Source organism: Ascaphus truei, chromosome 4, assembly GCF_040206685.1.
Source record: "Ascaphus truei isolate aAscTru1 chromosome 4, aAscTru1.hap1, whole genome shotgun sequence".
In the NCBI taxonomy this organism is placed as follows: domain Eukaryota; kingdom Metazoa; phylum Chordata; class Amphibia; order Anura; family Ascaphidae; genus Ascaphus; species Ascaphus truei.
Window position 1 is genome coordinate 397,967,934 of NC_134486.1, and position 18,095 is coordinate 397,986,028.

Genomic DNA, 18,095 nt, shown 5'->3' on the forward strand with positions numbered 1-18,095 from the left:
AGCCTGGGGGCTGGGGTTCTGGCTGCTCCCCGGAATCCAGCTCGGGGTGGACGGCCCCTCCAAGTATCACAGTACCAGAGGATTTGCCTGGACACTTGGGACCGAGTTCCCACCACGAACAGATAAGACAAACAAATATGTATTGCTGTTTCTAAAAGACTATGCTGTATCTAGTGACCCTAAATGAGAGGGCATTGTTTTAAGCTGGGGAACCAGGTTAGTTGGCCCAGCAGCAGTTAGAGGTTGATTATGATGTGTAGTTAGATCCCTGAAAGGGATAGGATTTTGTTTATATAATTTGGTTTCTTGTTACTTGAAATAACAGTGTGGGAAATACTATGACACTGATATAAGCGAACCGCTGAATGAAAATGTCTGAGTGCCTCTAACCTACACATGTTAAAGCTGCAGTACCTTACTTGGATGAAAATAAAGCAGGCAGAAGCCTGAGTTAAGCAACGTAATACTTTGCATGTTCCTGTTTGTTGTATAATTAACCCTAGAAGACTGTGTCGGGAAGAACCCAGACAGACGTCAGCGCTACAAAAGAGGGGCGTTTGTCACAGTGTTCATTTGCATGTCATTTCCCAGAATCCCTTGCTGCAGAAAAAGCACTGTATGCTGGGTGATAATGGGGAAAAGCAGGGTGGCAGACCTGTCTAAGACATGTGAATGTGCTCACAAGTAATATTTTTATCTGCTATATGCTATACGGTGGAGGGTTTTTAATCACCTTTTCACCCATCATAACTATATATATATATATATATATATATATCTGCAGTGTGAGTGTATGTATTTACAATTTTATTTAAAGAAAAAAATCTATAACTGTACAAAAGTGTCTATTATTATGAAAAAGCCTACATTTAGCCCCCATCATACCGAGGAAGCCGGATCTGACGTCAGACGCTGAGCCGTGCGACGACGCACTGTAGCAGAGGCAGACGAGTACCGAGAGCTGCGGGATGGTGAGCTAGCTGGCTGCTGATATCCTCACTTACACTTATGAAGTGTGACATGCCCGTTTTTATCATTCATATTGTGAGTGTATTACTTATATTTAGATAAACTTTTTATATCTTGGTTGATCTGTGCTATGCCAGTTTTTGTTCTCTCTTTTGCATTGTGGAACTTAACCTCCTGAGTACCAGAACCACCCTGATGACCACTACTGCGCATACTCTCCACTGACTAGTAGTCAACCTTGCTGTTTATGACTCTTACATCTTGTAAGTAGTCATTTTGAAAGAGCCAAGATTGTGGAAACTTACATTTAACCCATTACCATTCTGCTGCACTTAGATTTGTTTGTTTCTTCCCCTTGCTCCCCCTGGATCTCGTGTCTATTAAAGTGCATTAGTGCCATGGAAGTCAATGGGAAATTCTAAGCATCTGTGTCCGATCTACACTAACGCACCTTAATGCATAACTCCTCAGTTTTCAGTTTTCTCAAATACTCTCAACCCTAGCAGAAAGTAATGTTCAAGGAAGTTTTAATGTAATATAAAGTGATTAATATACTACTGCATGAAGCTATTTTTACCATTTTGGGACAATACAGTAATCCACTATTGTGAAATATGTGAAACTCTGAACATTACAAAAAGCAGCAGTAGTGGAGATAAAATATAATAGCACCGCCTTCCATACTGCCAAGCTATCATAACGTCCAAAATCAATCAAGCTGGTAGCATTAGGAACCAAAAAGTTGTGCTGTAGTTATTATTGCTGTGTAAACCTATTTTTGGATAGCTTTGACATTTACCCCTTGCTAAACTGACCATTGTTTGTTTGTTTTTTCAAACGTTATTTTTGACTTTTACTAATGGATCAATTTGCATATCGTCCTCCAGCTCTCAATGTGAACCATTATAGTACAATTAATATACTGTATCATATCCGCCATATGATTGACATACCCGAAGAAGAACCTTGTGAGGTTTGAAAAGCTTGTGTATTGTGAACGATTATTGGGCCAATAAAAAGTATCATGCTACCTACAGTATTTTTATTTTTCACATCCATCAAGTAAGATTAGCGCATTGCCTAGGAAATACAATAGTCTTCCCCCTTTTCTTCTCCATTAAAATGTTGTCCTCTCCAATACTGCTAGAATGAATTCATTTCCTCTGCTGCTTTACAGCGTCAGTAATACACTAGTCCACACATCCCCAACCATCTAAATTCCTTTGTCTTCTTTGGCCCAGATTCACTAAAACTCCAATAGGCTATTTAATGTGAGGGTAACCTAAGTTAATGTCATGTTAATAGTAACACTAATCACTAAAGGTCATAATATAAGATTAAGGGCCTCATGCAGAGAGCATCGTTATTTCAAAATTCGCCATTTTTTGTACAATTTCGCGCAGAAAACTGCAGAAAATGGCGAGTTACGAAAAACGCGCCAATTTTTTTTTTCTATTTCTAAAACTCGCCTCGCAGCTGGCGAGAACCTCCATCTCGCCATTTTTAAAACTCTCCGAATGCAGAGAGGTACGAACGGCATGTAGCGGCTGTTCGCGCCAGGAAAATGGCGCGATTTTCTCATTTTTGCCGCGCCAGGAAAAGTTGGCAATAAGATGGCGCTCGCCGCCTATAGCAAAGGGGACAAAAAATGCGCGATTTTTTCTTTACACATTTCTGAATCGCGCATCTTTCCCATTTAAACTCGCCACACGCATCCATGTTAAACATAGCAGAATTCGAACTTTTCTGCATATGGAGAATAAAACTCTCCAAAAAAGCTACTTTTTATGAAATTCGCCAATTTGAAAATTCGATGCTCTCTGCATGAGGCCCTAAGTCATGTTTTCTCACCTAAAGTGCATAGTGTTAACTATAACGGATGTTAGTCATAATAAGATGCAAATGATAAACACTGTAATGATTATTGCTAGAAAATAACGTTAGGTTATTTACAGTGTCATAGCTTAATAAATAATTATGTTATTCTCAACCAGACCCTGTGTAATGTAACATTTAAATAACATAGTATTATTTCCCTCTCTTCTGCTCTCTCTCCATTCCAAAAAAGATGACAGTGTGTACTGATTAAGATAGCCCTTCCTCTCAGCACAGTAAGACAAGAAACTTCTGCAGGCACAAGTAACCTGCATACAGTTCTATTTTGCTTTACACATCCCCTCCTCTCCATGGCAGTGGGAACTGGTTGGGACAAACCAAAGCACAGGAGGGAAACAAGCAATGTAAACTTTAACCATTTATTATGATACAATGGCTTGCAGAACTTTCCTACTAAAGCTTACTGCAGCTGAGGATTGAACGTCCAATTTATAATATTTAAGAAAAGTGTAAAAAAAAGGACCACACAGCTGCTTTACAAATCTGCATAAGAGATGCTTGCGCCTTGAAGGCCCATGAAGTGGAGACTGCCCTACAGTAGTTGAATGTGCAGTATTTCACGCCTCTGCATGTTCGTAATATCGTTTTCCATCTTGATGCATGAAGTGATCCACTGGGATATGGTTGCCCTCGATGCTTGGTCCCTCTGGGAGTATAAACAGCAGATCAGATCTTCTGAAATCTTGAACCCTGAGTAAATACTGTATGTCTTCCAGCATCTTACTACATCCAAGCAGCTTTGTCCATTTAGGATTACCTGGATTTGGGAACAAAGAGGAGAAAATGATGTCTTGATGCAAATGGAAAGTTGAGACAACCTTCGAAAGGAAAAGGAACACCTGCATTGTTTTGGTGGAATACGAGGAAAGGTTCCTTGCAAGAAAGAAAGAGACTGTAGTTGTCACACTCTCCTTGCTGATATAACCATAATCAAAAACACTGTCTTCCAAGTTAACAATCTTAACACAACTTGTGTAATGGTTCGGAAAGATTATGCACCAGAGATTCCAAGACAAGAAAAAGATCCCATGTTGGCATTGCTCTCATTATTTGAGGTCTCAAAGGTCTTTTATTTTAATAAATCAGTTCTGTAGTATTAGATCATACTTACTGCGTTAATTAATTTATTTATTTTTAAACAACTGTTACAGCCATTTTTTTAATGTGTTGTAAAGGAGCAATCCAAGCAATATCTTACGTGGGGTTTTTTTAAAAACAAATCAGTTCTGTAGTATTAGATAATAAAGCATTTTTCTAAAAATTATTATTCAACTCAGTCATTTTTAATGAGTTTTAACACACTGAGCATCCTCTGATTTCTATTGCAGGCTTTAGCCCACCTCCCCAGCAGTGCAATACATTTTCAACACTTTCCTGTTTGTGATAAATTGTTGCCAATGTTCCCAGCAGTTTGAGCTGCAAACTGTAACAAAAGTCACTGTTACATCAGTAATATAAGAATATATTATAGCTGGAGAGTTGCACATATCTGAATTCCATTGTTTTAGTTCTTTCCAGATGAAATACCACATAAATACCACATAAACTCTATACTGTAGTTCTTCTCTCTTTCTCTGCCCTCAGCACATACTTCTCCGCACTAATCCATTGTTATGCTACTCTCTCAAGATGCACAGTCACGCTATTAGCCATGCTCTCTGAACCAGTGCACTTACATGTACAGTACCACTACTGTCTGTGTAAGTCTCCCAAAAGCTTGCAGAAGATTATAAGATGTGTGCTAGTAATTCCCTTCTCTTAACTTTTTTTTTACTTGTCTTAGTTTTATGTTATATTTTCCTGCAGTAAGTCTTATTTACTCTGTATGTAGAGCCCATTGCCGTACATTGCTGGCATTATATTATTAAATACTTAACCTCTTGCTGTAGTGGAAGTGCTGTGTGCTGGGTGATAATGGTGAAAGGCGGGGTTGCAGACCTGTCTAAGACATGCAAATGAGCATACAGTTATATTTCCATTTGCTATATGCTTTGCTGTGGAGGGTTTTTTTGTCACTTTTTTTACCCACCATAACTTAACTAAGTATGGTAAAACTTATCCCTTGCTTCATTTTTTGCATAGCCAGTATAACCAACCCCTCACCGAGGAGACCCATTAAGGTCGAAACAGTCTGTCTGTGGGTGGGTTTGCTGGCTATGCATCTTAACCCTGGATGTGCTCAAAGCTGTGACCATGCAGCAAGCTTAAGCCTATAGAGAACCATGTTTATGGTTTTGAAGCAAAAGGTGGCACTGTGTGCTCATTTGCATATAATTTCCCAGAACCCATTGCTGCAGTGGAAGTGCTGTGTGCTGGGTGATAATGGTGAAAGACAGGGTTGCAGACCTGTCTAAGACATGCAAATGAGTATACAGTAATATTTCCATTTGCTATATGCTTTGCCGTGGAGGGTTTTTGTCACTTTTTTACCCACCATAACTTAACTAATTAAACATTTACACACATACAATTGTTTGGCATCCTCTGATTCTGTGTCTACAAAGCACTTTACTGCAACATTTGAAAGAAGACAGCTGCTTATGTATATACAGTGACAAGGTGGTAGTGTCAGGGCTTTTTGCATCAAAGACACCCTATATTCCTATGTCAAAGTCACAGTTAACCTTGTCTGGGTCCTTCATAGAAAGCCAGAGATCCATTGATTTCTTCTAGCATAAGCCTCATGTCATCTGTTCTGAAATGTCAAGGTGGAAGGTGAGTTGCAGAGAGTGCTACAAGTCTTTAATACAGCGTTCCTCTTGGTACTTCTCTTTCTATGTGTGATAGTAAGGAATCCTCAGAGGATTGTACTGTAGTTATTCATCCTTACATTACACGAGACGGATGTCACTAGTAAAAGATATATGTTAATGGGAACTGGCCACAAGTCCAATTTACTAATCCTTTTTATCCCAATGTAGAAATAGCGCTGTCGAGGGAGTCACTGAAAAGCCCTTTAGTGTCATCATAAATTGGTGTACATTTAGACATCCCACAGAATACAAATTACACGTAATCAGTAATGAATATCTGTGGTCTCTGGACCTGTATTCTTCACTCATTAATTTGTACTGCACCAAGCAGTATGATCAGTAAAAGTAGCAAATTGACTGTTACATATTACCATGGTTATATAACTTTACACTGTAGATACATTGTGATAGTTTAAGATTATTAGTAGATGCTAAACATCTGCAGAGTAATACAAATTGCAGTTCAACATTATAGTAATTTAAAAAAATGCTATGTACTATAATAAATGGTTATATTACAAAAAGTTACTGTATATGGATTTCATTTCATTTGAAATAGTTGCATTTTGATATTATTTCATTAAATCAAATTTGCTGTTTCAGTAATTTCTTGATAGCTAATCTTTCCCTGCCATGCACAGCTTTGAAAAGACATGCACATTTTTTACAACTGGGGTCACATTTGCCGATGTACTGTATATTGGTATTATATCTTGTTTTAGATATACAGTAGTAGGCAAAATACTGAATCAATATATTGTGAAATCACTTGTACTTGAGAAAATGTCAGCTCCCTCCAAATTGAAAGGATTAAAACTTCTCCTGCACAGGGATTCAGCTTCACACCAAACTGGACGAGAACCATACTGTAGATAGGAAAAAGTCCTCAAACGCATTTTTAGATATTTAGGGGCCTATTCACAAAGCAGTGATAAGCGGTTTATTGGGCAATAAATGCCTTTATAGCGTGATACTGCCTGATCTGCTATTCACAAAGCATTGATAACAGTGCAGTATCGCACTATACTGGCTTTTTATCACCCCTAAACAGCCAGAGAAAAAAAAGTTGTCCGATAGGCCAAATAATGGGAAACCGGCCATTTTTTTTGTTGCCAGTAACTGATATTCACAAAGCTGTGATACGTTTATCATAGTATAAAAGCTCGCCAGATTTTTTCACCAGTTAAAGGCTGGTGCTAAACAGATTGAGACATGCAGAAAAGCATGTTTTTTTTCTGCACTGCATTGATACCAGAGGCCGGCGAGGGTCTCTGGGTGATCCCTGCTGGTGTCCGGCGGCCCCATGGGTATCTGGGAGACCTCGGGTAGTCCCCGCAGGTATCTGGGGGCACCACGGAGGTCTGGGGCTCCTCGGGTGGTTCCTGCGGGTGTCTGGGAGCCTCCAGTTGGTCCCTGGTAGTAATTTTGCCCATTACTGTATGTATTTGTATTTATATCCGTGTATTGCACTTTTTATTTTTTCGGAACAGGATTGGTACCACAGGCCAGCGGGGACCCCTAGAAACCCGCAGGGACCACCCGGGTACCCCCCTGGGGATGCCCAGAAACCCACAGGGACCACCTGGAGGCCCACGGACACCCGCGGGAACCAGCTGAGGATGCCCAGACACCCACAGGGACCCTCGTGGGGCCCTCAGACACCCGCAGAGACCACCCGAGGACCCCCGCTGGCCTCTGGTATCAATCCTGTGCATAAAAAATAACATGCTTTTATGTGGGTGTACAGGGGGTTGGTGTGTATTGGTGGTTAGTACATATTGTAATGTTTATCGGGGACAGAGGGGGTGAGTGAAGGGCCAAGTACCCCCTTCACTCACCCTGTTTTCTCCCAATATACCTGATGTTGTTCCTTAACCCCTTCATTGCCTTAGCGGTTAGCCGATAAGGTAATGAAGTTGCCTGTAAATGCATTTTTATTGCATCGGATTTATGCCGGGGTCTCCGGTGCTGATATGAATATGTATCGGCTCCGGAGACTACTGTCATCAATCCGAGGCAGGAAAATGCATTTTCTTTTCTAAGTCCTCTCTCTGCACTTCTCGGCAGGTTCACACCACCCTCATGGCAACTTTTCCTGGTGGGAAGATTTTGTGATGAAATCGCCATTCTAGAGGCGCGATAGGCCCCGATAACCTTCTCGAGGCTACCAGAATTGAACGAATGTGGAAACCTGACGGTAAGTGGCTTATCGCCGCTCATTTGGCGATTTTGTTTTTCTCTCCAAAAAATATGCTGAAAAGTACTTTTAACGATGATTTATCGGAGATTACGGAATAGCTGTAGGCGTTTTTGGTGAAAAGGCCTCGATAAGTGGCTTATCGGCGCTTAGTGCATAGGCCCCATAGTCGGGCACAAATGCACAGATTTTATCACTGCTTTGTGTATAGGCCCCTTAGTAACAGAATTATTTATGGTGTAGAAAGAGAGAGGGCAACAAAATACCTCAGCTTAGAAATGGTCCAGCAAGGAATAATATTAGTACTTTATTTATTTATTTATAAAATATTTTACCAGGAAGTAATACATTGAGAGTTACCTCTCGTTTTCAAGTATGTCCTGGGCACAGAATATAGACAAATAATACATGTTTACAAAAACAGTTACATAATGAGCAGGGTATACATTATATACAAGACATTGCATGCACAGTTAAAGATAATTTATATTATGGGCGTATGAAACAGTTACAGACCAGATTAAAATGTGTGGCAGCCTTAGATTTGAAAGAACTTAGACTGGTGGTGGATGTAAGAGTCTCTGGTAGGTTGTTCCAGTTTTGGGGTGCACGGTAAGAGAAGGAGGAGCGGCCGGATACTTTGTTGAGCCTTGGGACCATGAACAGTCTTTTGGAGTCTGATCTCAGGTGATAGGTGCTGCATGTGGTAGGGGTGAGGAGCTTGTTCAGGTAGCTGGGTAGCTTGCCCATAAAGAATTTGAAGGCAAGACAGGAAACGTGAACTTTGCGCCTAGACTCGAGTGATGACCAATCTAGTTCTTTGGGACTGTCAGTCTCCTACTGTAGTGTAGAAAACATTCGCTCAGTTTTGAATTACCTGCCAAACAAGAGCTGACATAAACCTCTCTTGCTAATAGCTGTGTTCGATGTAAGAACTGTTATGTATACAGTTCATTACATGGCAGCAATCACGAGCAAAATAAAATTGCCAAGCATCCGAGCAAAGAGGTTAATACAAAGACAAAACTAGGATAAGGAAAATCCAAGATTAGTGAGATGTACTGTATGATCAATATAATATATTATTTTGTATGGTTGGCTTCAGACTGAAAATAACATTTCATATCCTGACTTGGATCTGCATTTATGACCTCAATGCTTGGATACTTGCTAGCTGCTTCAGTCTTCGTTTATCATCATGACTTCATGCTTGCATATCCTTTGTTTAGATCAATCTCCAATGACGCACCCTTACCAGATTTACACTATCTTGAATTCATTCTCAGTTACTACTGTATTTTTGACCTGCGGGCTAGTTAGAGATGATGAGTCCCTGAAGAGCATCTAGTAATTGGATTTTACCTATGACCCTAACCACTCAAACAAGCACATTTTTAAAATGGCCTGTGGTCCATAATCTCTATGTTAATCCACATACTGTAGTTCTTCAAAGTCTCCATAAATAGCTTTCCATAATGGAGTGTATTAAACATTCACAAATTGGATACTCGCTCATATTTGTAGCATTACATATGAGGGAAACAATGTAATGATTGTTGCTGGTTGCCTATGAGTAACATATACTGCAATAAAAGAAGTCATTCGGTTTCTGCGTAGCCTCATATGTTTGAACAAATGTACATTTTGTTTATCATGAATCACAAACTGATGGACACGAGGGAAAAATTGGAGCAAAGTGCTCAGATGTATTAATGAAAAGTTTTTTCTCTGGGCCTCCCTATTGTCTGCTGTGACGAATCCTGACTTCAAGCCATTTATGCATGTTTGTAAAGATAAAAAGTGCTTCCACATGTTTCCCAATCTCTAAACAAACAAACACATTGCTTAAACTGCTGATATCAAGATTAGGAATGAGTTATGTCACGTACGGCCCACCTGTGAGCACGTGTCCTGCATATGGGACAAGGGTTAATACACAGCTATCTAGCTGACACACTTTTCACCTTCCGCAAAGGTCCCTAAAAGGAACAATGTCTCCCTTCAATCTCCCTCCCTTCAGACTCCCTGCTGCTTGGTGCTGGCGATGCCCTCTGGAGCTTGGCAAGTTCCAGCTGGTGCCTTAGATCTGCAGCGTAACTTTCCCTTGCATCCTCATGTTCTGCAGCATATCTCGCTGCTTCACGTTCTGAAGCTTGTCTTTCTCTCTCTGCTTCACGATCTTCAAACTGGGTGATGAGCCACAGCTGCAACCACAGTGCATCATCTACTTGTCCCAGGTGCTGGAGAGTAGTTTGCAAGTACAAATCCAGGGTACTGGTTCCTTGACCCGTGAGCAATTTCTAGGGCTATGCCACCCTTGTTGTCACTGCTGTGGTCGGCATGGCCCAGCGTAGCATCCGGCTCTCTATCATTTTCTTGCAAGATTTTCTAGCAAGCTCCTCTTTATTTTTACCCAGACTTTGGAGACCACGCTCTTCACATTGACTCATCAGGGTTTCTTTTGTTTGGCATCAGTATACAGCAGTCATGTTCACTACACTTACTCAAAATAAAAAGATAGCAAAAGAAAAAGAAGAGGGGGACGGGTACGAAACTGTCTGCGTATACTGTATGTTTTATAAAAATAGCACTGAGCAATAGCTTTGGCGTACTGAGCTGTGATCTCTCACAAGACACACCGGTAAGTCACTTTTTAGTTTATAGTTTGTCCCGCAGGCATAAATGCAACCCACAAAAAAGCTCTTATATTATCAAAAATAAAAATGATTATCCCACTGCTATTCAACCATTTGGAATGTATGGCAAACCTGTGAGCACGTGTCCTGCATATGGGACACGGGTTAATACACAGCTCGCAAGTTGGCCCACTTTTCACTTTCTACAAAGGTCCCTCAAATGAACAATATTTCCAGCAATCCGTCCTAATATACAGTGCCATCTATCATGAACAGCACACTTGTGAGCATGTGACTTTGACATGCAACCAGGGTTAATATACACGGCTTTCTCTTGCACAGGGTACTTCAAATGAGTTAGTACTGTATCTACCCTTTACTCGATTGAGATTGCAATCTACCTTCCACCACCAACAAAAGATAAATGCAGACAAAATATGTATCAGCCAGGGTCTAGTGCTCCCTGTTTATTAAAGAAAAACTGCACTTAACACACTAAAATCTGTTGTAGCAAAAAGTGTTCCAAAATGTACTCTACTCTCTACAGGGCATGCAACAGTATAATCAGAGCCCAATGTATTACTTATTAAAGTTTAGCTTTAATATACTTAAAATACAATGCTTAGATTACAGAAAAGATTATTACAAGAACATATAACAATATGTAAATGAAAAACAGTTTCTTGAAGGAAAAAAAAAAGGATAAACAAATATGAACACAGTACATCACTGTATGTCATAGGTCCTTCTCAAAGAGATCACTGACATAGAAAAAATTAAAATGCACATGTTTGATCCCAAAACACACCTCTGTTGAATTCTAACTTAATATTTTCTTGCTCAGACTTATGTACCATTGTTTTCCCATTGAAACCAACGTAAGGCCACCCCCTTCATAAATCAGTTCTAGCTGACATTTATGTCTTGAAAGAACAAAACTGTTTATGATGTTTAAAAGATGGTTCAATACATAAAAGACTTCATAACATTAATCCTGTATTGCTTGGAAAAGCGTGACTCATATCAATAAGTTCAGGCGAGTTTACCGAATGCAAAGAGACTCGTTTTGACTGACTTGCTCCTGCTGTATGTTTGAGTGACAAATGGATATCTTTCCCTTGCCACCTCAAAAACATCACGTGTTTGGCATCACTCTTTTGTGGAATTCCTTCTTAGCCACACCCTTGAACCTTGCACAGACCTCCAAAGAATGTCTTTGAATGTGCATTTAAAACATTTTTTTAAACATTTTCTAGTGTCAGGGAGGCCATATTTTATTCCCATCTCTTGCAAAGCAGATACTGACTTGAGATACAACCTATACCTTCTTTGACTGACCATAAAAACAATTTTTGTATTTGTTAAACACAATTTGTACCCAACTTTAACCCCAGAAGCACCAGATTGCAGATTGATTAAAATACTTATTATATCATGATATTATAATGACAGGCTAGTACAGATGTAGCAAAATTTACTGACTTCGGTACCATGACCAGATGCAAGATTCCACCTTTGGTAACACTTTTGTGTACTGTGGTCTGGCTGTAAGAAGCCAACACTTCACTTCCTGCGATATGGTGGGTTTTATTTATTTGAATTGCCTTTCTGTATGTGTCCGGCAGATGGCACAGTGAATATCTTCCTCTTCCTTTAGCCTCCACCAGTGGACCAAGGATGGTCACTAGATGTTTAATAAAAACTGTTCCCTTTCTGATTTCTCTATCTCCCCTTTCCATTCTCTAACCATCACCTTTATCCTTCACTATCACAGGAGACCAGGTATTTACACCTTTTTACCGGGATCATTGTCTGAGCAAATCAAGATAGTAAAACAATTGTCATTTATTCCATAGAAACAGATGTACACACAGTGGATTACAAATAACAGGATAAAACACGCTTACTGGGGGTGTGGGCTAAAAAAAAATAGACTTTCCTAGGTAAAATAGAACAGAAAACAAAGTCTTAAGTTTGACCGGGACTTGGCATGAAATGTCCTGGAACTCAAATCAGCATGAAGTTACTGACGCCACCGCTCTCTTTCCTCTGGAGATGCCAAAATACCTTAACCGGGAGACAGTACCAAATGTCCTGGAACTGTTTTCAGCTTGCAATCCTAGCCGCAACCACTACTTTCTATTCTCAGAACTTGGCATCGAAAAGTGGGACTTAGAAAATATTTTGCCTTGAAATTTCTGAAGCCGGCTCGCTGCTATTTCTCAAAGAACATCTTTTGGTCGTTTCAAATTTACCGCTGCTGTTCTCTCGCTTAGAATCTCTCGTCCAGATTGGCTGAGGCATCCTTATAGTATTTCAGAGTTCATTATGAAATACGGCAGCCAATCCGAGCGCAGGACGAATCCTACCAGAGCGCTGCCAGTCTATCTAAGCTGGGCAAGCATGGATTCAGATTCTGACAAGGGCATGCACCAACCTAGCACCTCTGCCACTTGTTAGAAGCCACCCGCTGAGTTAAGCTCCTCACAGTCTTGGCTGGGGCAAATGGTGGTCCGATGACTTCCATTTATCCCAAGACGTGAGTACTTGAGCCTATTCTCTTTGTGTGATACTATCTACGAGGGGAACCCACTTCATCCCACGAGGGAATCAGTGCTCCTACGTGAGTACAAGCTTGGATACTACCCCTGAACGCCAGCTCCAACATATCATGGGATTGAGGCAGACGGAGAGGGACAGATCCTTTGAAAGAAACCTCTTAGTGTCCATTTGCTACCTGGGCCATATGAGTAGTGCAACTGACCGCTAATATTGTATTGATATCCCTTTGACACACAAGGGAACTATTGCAATATTGCACTATATGCATTTTTTAATCTTTTTTTACACCCATCCTCTGTGGTAGTATCACCGAGTCCGCTGATGTTGATGGTTTTCCTGCTGCTATTGCTACAGCAGTTTATTCCATCTCTGCTGTTTTTGTTATAATATATCTGTTTACAGTTACACAGTTCTTGCATTACTTCTTGCATTACAACACTTACAGTAAGTACAGAATAAATAACTGCATTTGCACCGACCAAAAATGAATGTTCTTTTCTTGAACTACACCTCTATAGCTTTCACGAAGTCAGAATGCTTATTTCATTCTTCTCCCTGCCCCTTCAATCAAGCACTCACTTGCCAGGCATTTAATGGGAGAGTCTCTGCATGACCTGGCTGTGAATTGTCATCTGTGTAATAATCGTGTAACAAAAGGCTTTAATACATCCTTGCAATACACTGAATACATGCTTTGTACAGAGCCATTATCACTCCGTCATTTCTCTGCTTGTGGATTGGGTGATTAGTAACGGGTCTAAATAAAACAGTACTGGGCCTTTACACAACATTCCTTCAGCTTGTCTTTTCTTACTAAAAGTTTGAATCTGAATAAATCATTCATATCCCATCAGTAGTAGATGCAAGGCAGCTGTTCCTGAAGGCCTGCCTATTGTTCAGAGTACTGGGCTCATGTTAGCTGTGTAACGTGCGCTCACCACAAACTGGATGAGACCGCAAGGCTGAGGTGGGGATGTTAGTAGCCACCGACCTGACTGCGTCCAGAGTGCAGAGTAATGGTGTAGTAGTCGGGTCAGGTTAGGAGAGGTCTGGATGGTAGTAATACTTGCCGTGGTCTAGGTATGGAGACTGTAGGTCAAGAGGGAGAGAGAATAGAATCATCATTATCCGCAGCCGTGGTCAAGGGGTCACAAAAGGCAGAGGTCCAGGTACAAGCTGTGGTCAAAAATAGGAAGCAAAACAAGAATAGACAGGGCATCAGGAATCTTTGAGGTAAGCACACAATACGTAAACAGGATTTATGCTCAGCCAGTTTGCAAGAGGGCTGGCTGAGCATATAAAGCACAAGCAGCCAATGTAAAAGGAGCAGGAGGATGTGGGCAGTCAGTAGTTAGACATAAGATGTCCTTTGATAGGCTGGAGAGGGATGCACTACAGATGTGGAGCAACTGATGAGGGTAGTAACCCGTTTTTTGCCTGTGGCCGTGCGGCACCTGCGCATTGGTGGCACATGACGCATGCTGCCCGTGTCGTCACAGAGGCGAGATCTGGAATCTGGACTAGGTGCATCTCCCCTCCAGGCGGTGCGGCGCCGGTGCGCCGTTTGTAGCTGACGCATGCCACTAGTGATGTCGTGGGATGCATCATGGGGGCAGTGCTTGAGCCGGATCCTGACAAGTTATGCTTTAGGATTTAAATAAACAAAGTAGCCCTAGGTAAGAGCCTTAAGCAAAGAAAATTAACAATGGTGCATTACAAAAGAATGGAAAACATTCAATTTTTTAATGATAATTACAACTGACACTATAAAATAATTTTCAGTATAATAAATTATTACTATTACATCCCTATTGCCATCCCGTTTCTTTTCAAACAACCGGTAACACATTTTGTATATGTTTGTTTCAGCTGGTGCAATTTTCTACACCTAGGGGTCTATTCTAGTAGCTTCGATAATTTTATTGCAACATCGATCGTGTTGGCATGTTCCTAGCTCATGATAGGAAATTTGTGAAAAATACATTAATCACTAACGCAAATCACATTTTCTACGCGTTTTTTTTTTTTTCAACTTTGGTTTAGTTTGGTAACACAATCCATGGGCTACATTGTATACACCTTAAATGGAACATGAACTGACTCCAATACAATGGACTTGACAAACATGACATACATGACTGACAGGGGGACTACACTACTTGGTACCTGTGGGAGGGAAAAAAGGGGGAGGGAGGTAAGGGGTGGGTGAATGGGCAGGCGGAAGGATGCTTCTTTCGGTTCCTCATCTGCGATCGGTCTCCTGCCGTTTGAGAAGTTGTAGGTGCGTGGCTCCGCTTCGTAAGAGACTATTCACTGTCTTTTCTCACCTGTCTCCCTACGCCGTTTTTTTTAATGACATCGCACTAGTTTGTATTTGCTTTACGAGTGAAATTAGATGAATGTGCGATTTCCCTCCCTCCGTCTCTAAGACCTGTGCAGAGAGACCAGAGAGACGCTGCATCTCTCTGCACAGCTCTTACAGGTGATCATGCTGTTTTAATTTTAATTTTTACTATTTAGGATTGAAACAGGGGGTCTACAGAGCTGAACCCCATTAATTTCAGCTCCAGGGACTCCCTCCTTCCCGAGGTATAGGCCTCTGTATCAGGTGCCTCCTACATGTTTAAATGCCCGTGTCACGTGCCTGGGATATTTAAACTTGCAGGAGTTACCAGCACCCCCATACTGGGGCCTGTACCTCGAGAACCAGGGGCCTCTGGACCTGAAAGTAATTTATTTCATCTTCATTGACCCCTGCTTCAACCCTATGTAAAAAGAAAAATTAAAACTGTGGTTAACCCCTCCTGCTACCCACCCAGGAGAAGTAACCACCCACCCCAGGGCAACTATCCCCTGCCACCCACCTCCTCTACCACTAACACCACACATAGAAATGGGCAATTGCCTTATTAGCCAAATATAGTTAATAGCTCTTTTGCCCATTCAAATATAAATTACAGCCCAATAAAATAAAATACAAATTGCCACACTCGTCAGAACAAGAATTCTTGCTGTGTTTCAAGCTCTTGGGGGAAGTAACTGAGCAGTGGAGAGGTCAGAGGGAGAGCAAAAGAGGGAGAAAGAGGCACAGAGTATTAGAGGGGCAATAAGAGAGAGTGTTAGGGGCATTAAGAAAGAAATTAGAAAACAACTTTAGAATAAGATCATTAATTGGAGATATCAGCAGACTTTCCTACTCACGATTATATGCTCAAATGGGCAGCAGAATTAAATACAGTTATTGGCCGAGAGGATTGGGAAGATATATGGGACTCTGCTTCAGGAACTTCTATATGTACTACAACAAAAGAAAATATTTACAAAATTTTATATTACCCCAGTGAGATTGAAAAAAAATCTACCCTCTTGCCTCCGATCTTTGTTGGAGAGACTGTGGACAAAGGGGAGACATGGCCCACATTTGGTGGTTATGTCCAGAAATTCTGAAATATTGGTTTATTGTACAAACACTAATAAAAGAGGTAACAGACCTCACTGTACCCATTGATCCAATGACCTACCTACTGGCCAGACCTATGGAAGAAATTGATCGACCAGTAAGGAAATTAATCTCCTTCATTCTCACAGCGGCGAGATGTGCAATTGCGGCCTCCTGGAAGAAAGTATCTTCTCCCTGCAAGCAAATGTTAAAAAAAGAGGATTGACTCTGAATGTATATGGAAAAGTTAACTGCTTTCCTCAAACAATCTACAGAAGCCTTCTACAAAATCTGGGAGCCCTGGCTTATTAAATAGGTGAAATTTTAAGTTGGCCTCTGCCGGGAGATAGAGAGATCTGCCCCTCCCCTCCCCCTTCCCCCCAAAAAATTAAGCTAAATAGGTCACTGGTGGGCCTTGGTTCTTGGCAGCTGGGGAGAGAGGTCAACTCTCCCCCCCCCCTCCTTCCCCTCCCCCCCTTCTCCTATCCATCCTTCTCTCCCACTCTTCTCTTTTTCTAGCCTCTCTCTTTCAGGGCCATAAGATGGCCCAGGGGCCTCACCCAATTGGGTGACATTTTTTCCTATCTTATTCTTCAAAAACTATCTTTGTATTAGGCAATATGTAATCTACACTGTCTGTTAACCATACAAATGCCTAATAAAAAGGTTTGGAGAAAAAAAAAAAAGAATAAGATCATTGATACAGCAGAGAAAATTAGAACCATGACAGTGCACTGCTTGAAAAAGGACTGGACTGCTTAGAAGATAAAAACTATTTTGTCACATAGCAAACCTTAGATATGGAAACGTGCTTCGCGCCTCTCTTGGCACTTTACCTTCTAAGCAGTCCACAGGACATTTAAAGATGGTGTGTCAGAGCGGCTTGACTAGGCAGTGTAGCGGTCCCACGCGGGACATTTAAACATGCAGTTGTCGGAGCAGAAGACCTGGCTTGGCTTGTTGGGTCAGGAGTATTAAAACAAGACATCGTGGTGAAGTATCCCGCAGTGAGCTGCCCTGTTGCGGAATACTGGGGGGGAGGGGGTTTGGTCACGGACAAACGTACCATTCCGACACATGGGACCTAAAACCTGGCACTCTCCACTGGTCCTTCAAGAATACTGGGAGTAGAGCTCTACTTTGTATCTCTTACTGAGGATTTCTGTTTCTACAGAAGATGTTGTCTATTTGTGTTGACCACACATACAGACTTGTCCTCACTGAAGGTTTGTCCCCTATTCTTTCTGTATTATTTCATATTTAAATCCCCCACGTCTCGCAGCCAAAAGGAACCCCTTGAGGATGACCAAAGAAGTGATAGTTTTCTTTTATAAATGTGCCAACATGAAAGAGGGACCTGTGAGGTTTCGAAAACTCTGTGCACACGATTTACATGTAGAAGAATTGTTCTCATCTAATGCAGCACTTTACAAAATTACACTACAATACACATACAGTACAGACATTGGGGATAAGAGCAGCAAGGTAACAATAACATAAGGCAAAGGGAAGCCCTGCCCTGAAAAAAGCATAGAATCAGTGAAAATCTCTGGTCCAAAAGAACTTCCTTCAAAAAGGTGCCGCCCACCTAGGAGGATACATATCAAAGTGTCCCTGCTGCAGAACCGGGGCAAATAAAGTTC

General features: G+C 41.2%; 1 protein-coding gene across 1 annotated transcript in view; it reads right to left on the bottom strand.

Moving 5' to 3' along the window:
• Positions 1-3,603: 3,603 nt before the first annotated feature.
• EPHX2 (epoxide hydrolase 2) overlaps positions 3,604-18,095 on the bottom strand; it is a 384,986-nt gene continuing 370,494 nt past the window's right edge. Inside the window, exon 19 of the mRNA XM_075598616.1 lies at positions 3,604-3,622. Coding sequence (XP_075454731.1) covers positions 3,619-3,622 — 4 coding nt within the window. The 3' untranslated portion in view covers positions 3,604-3,618. The remainder of the gene's footprint in view (positions 3,623-18,095) is intronic.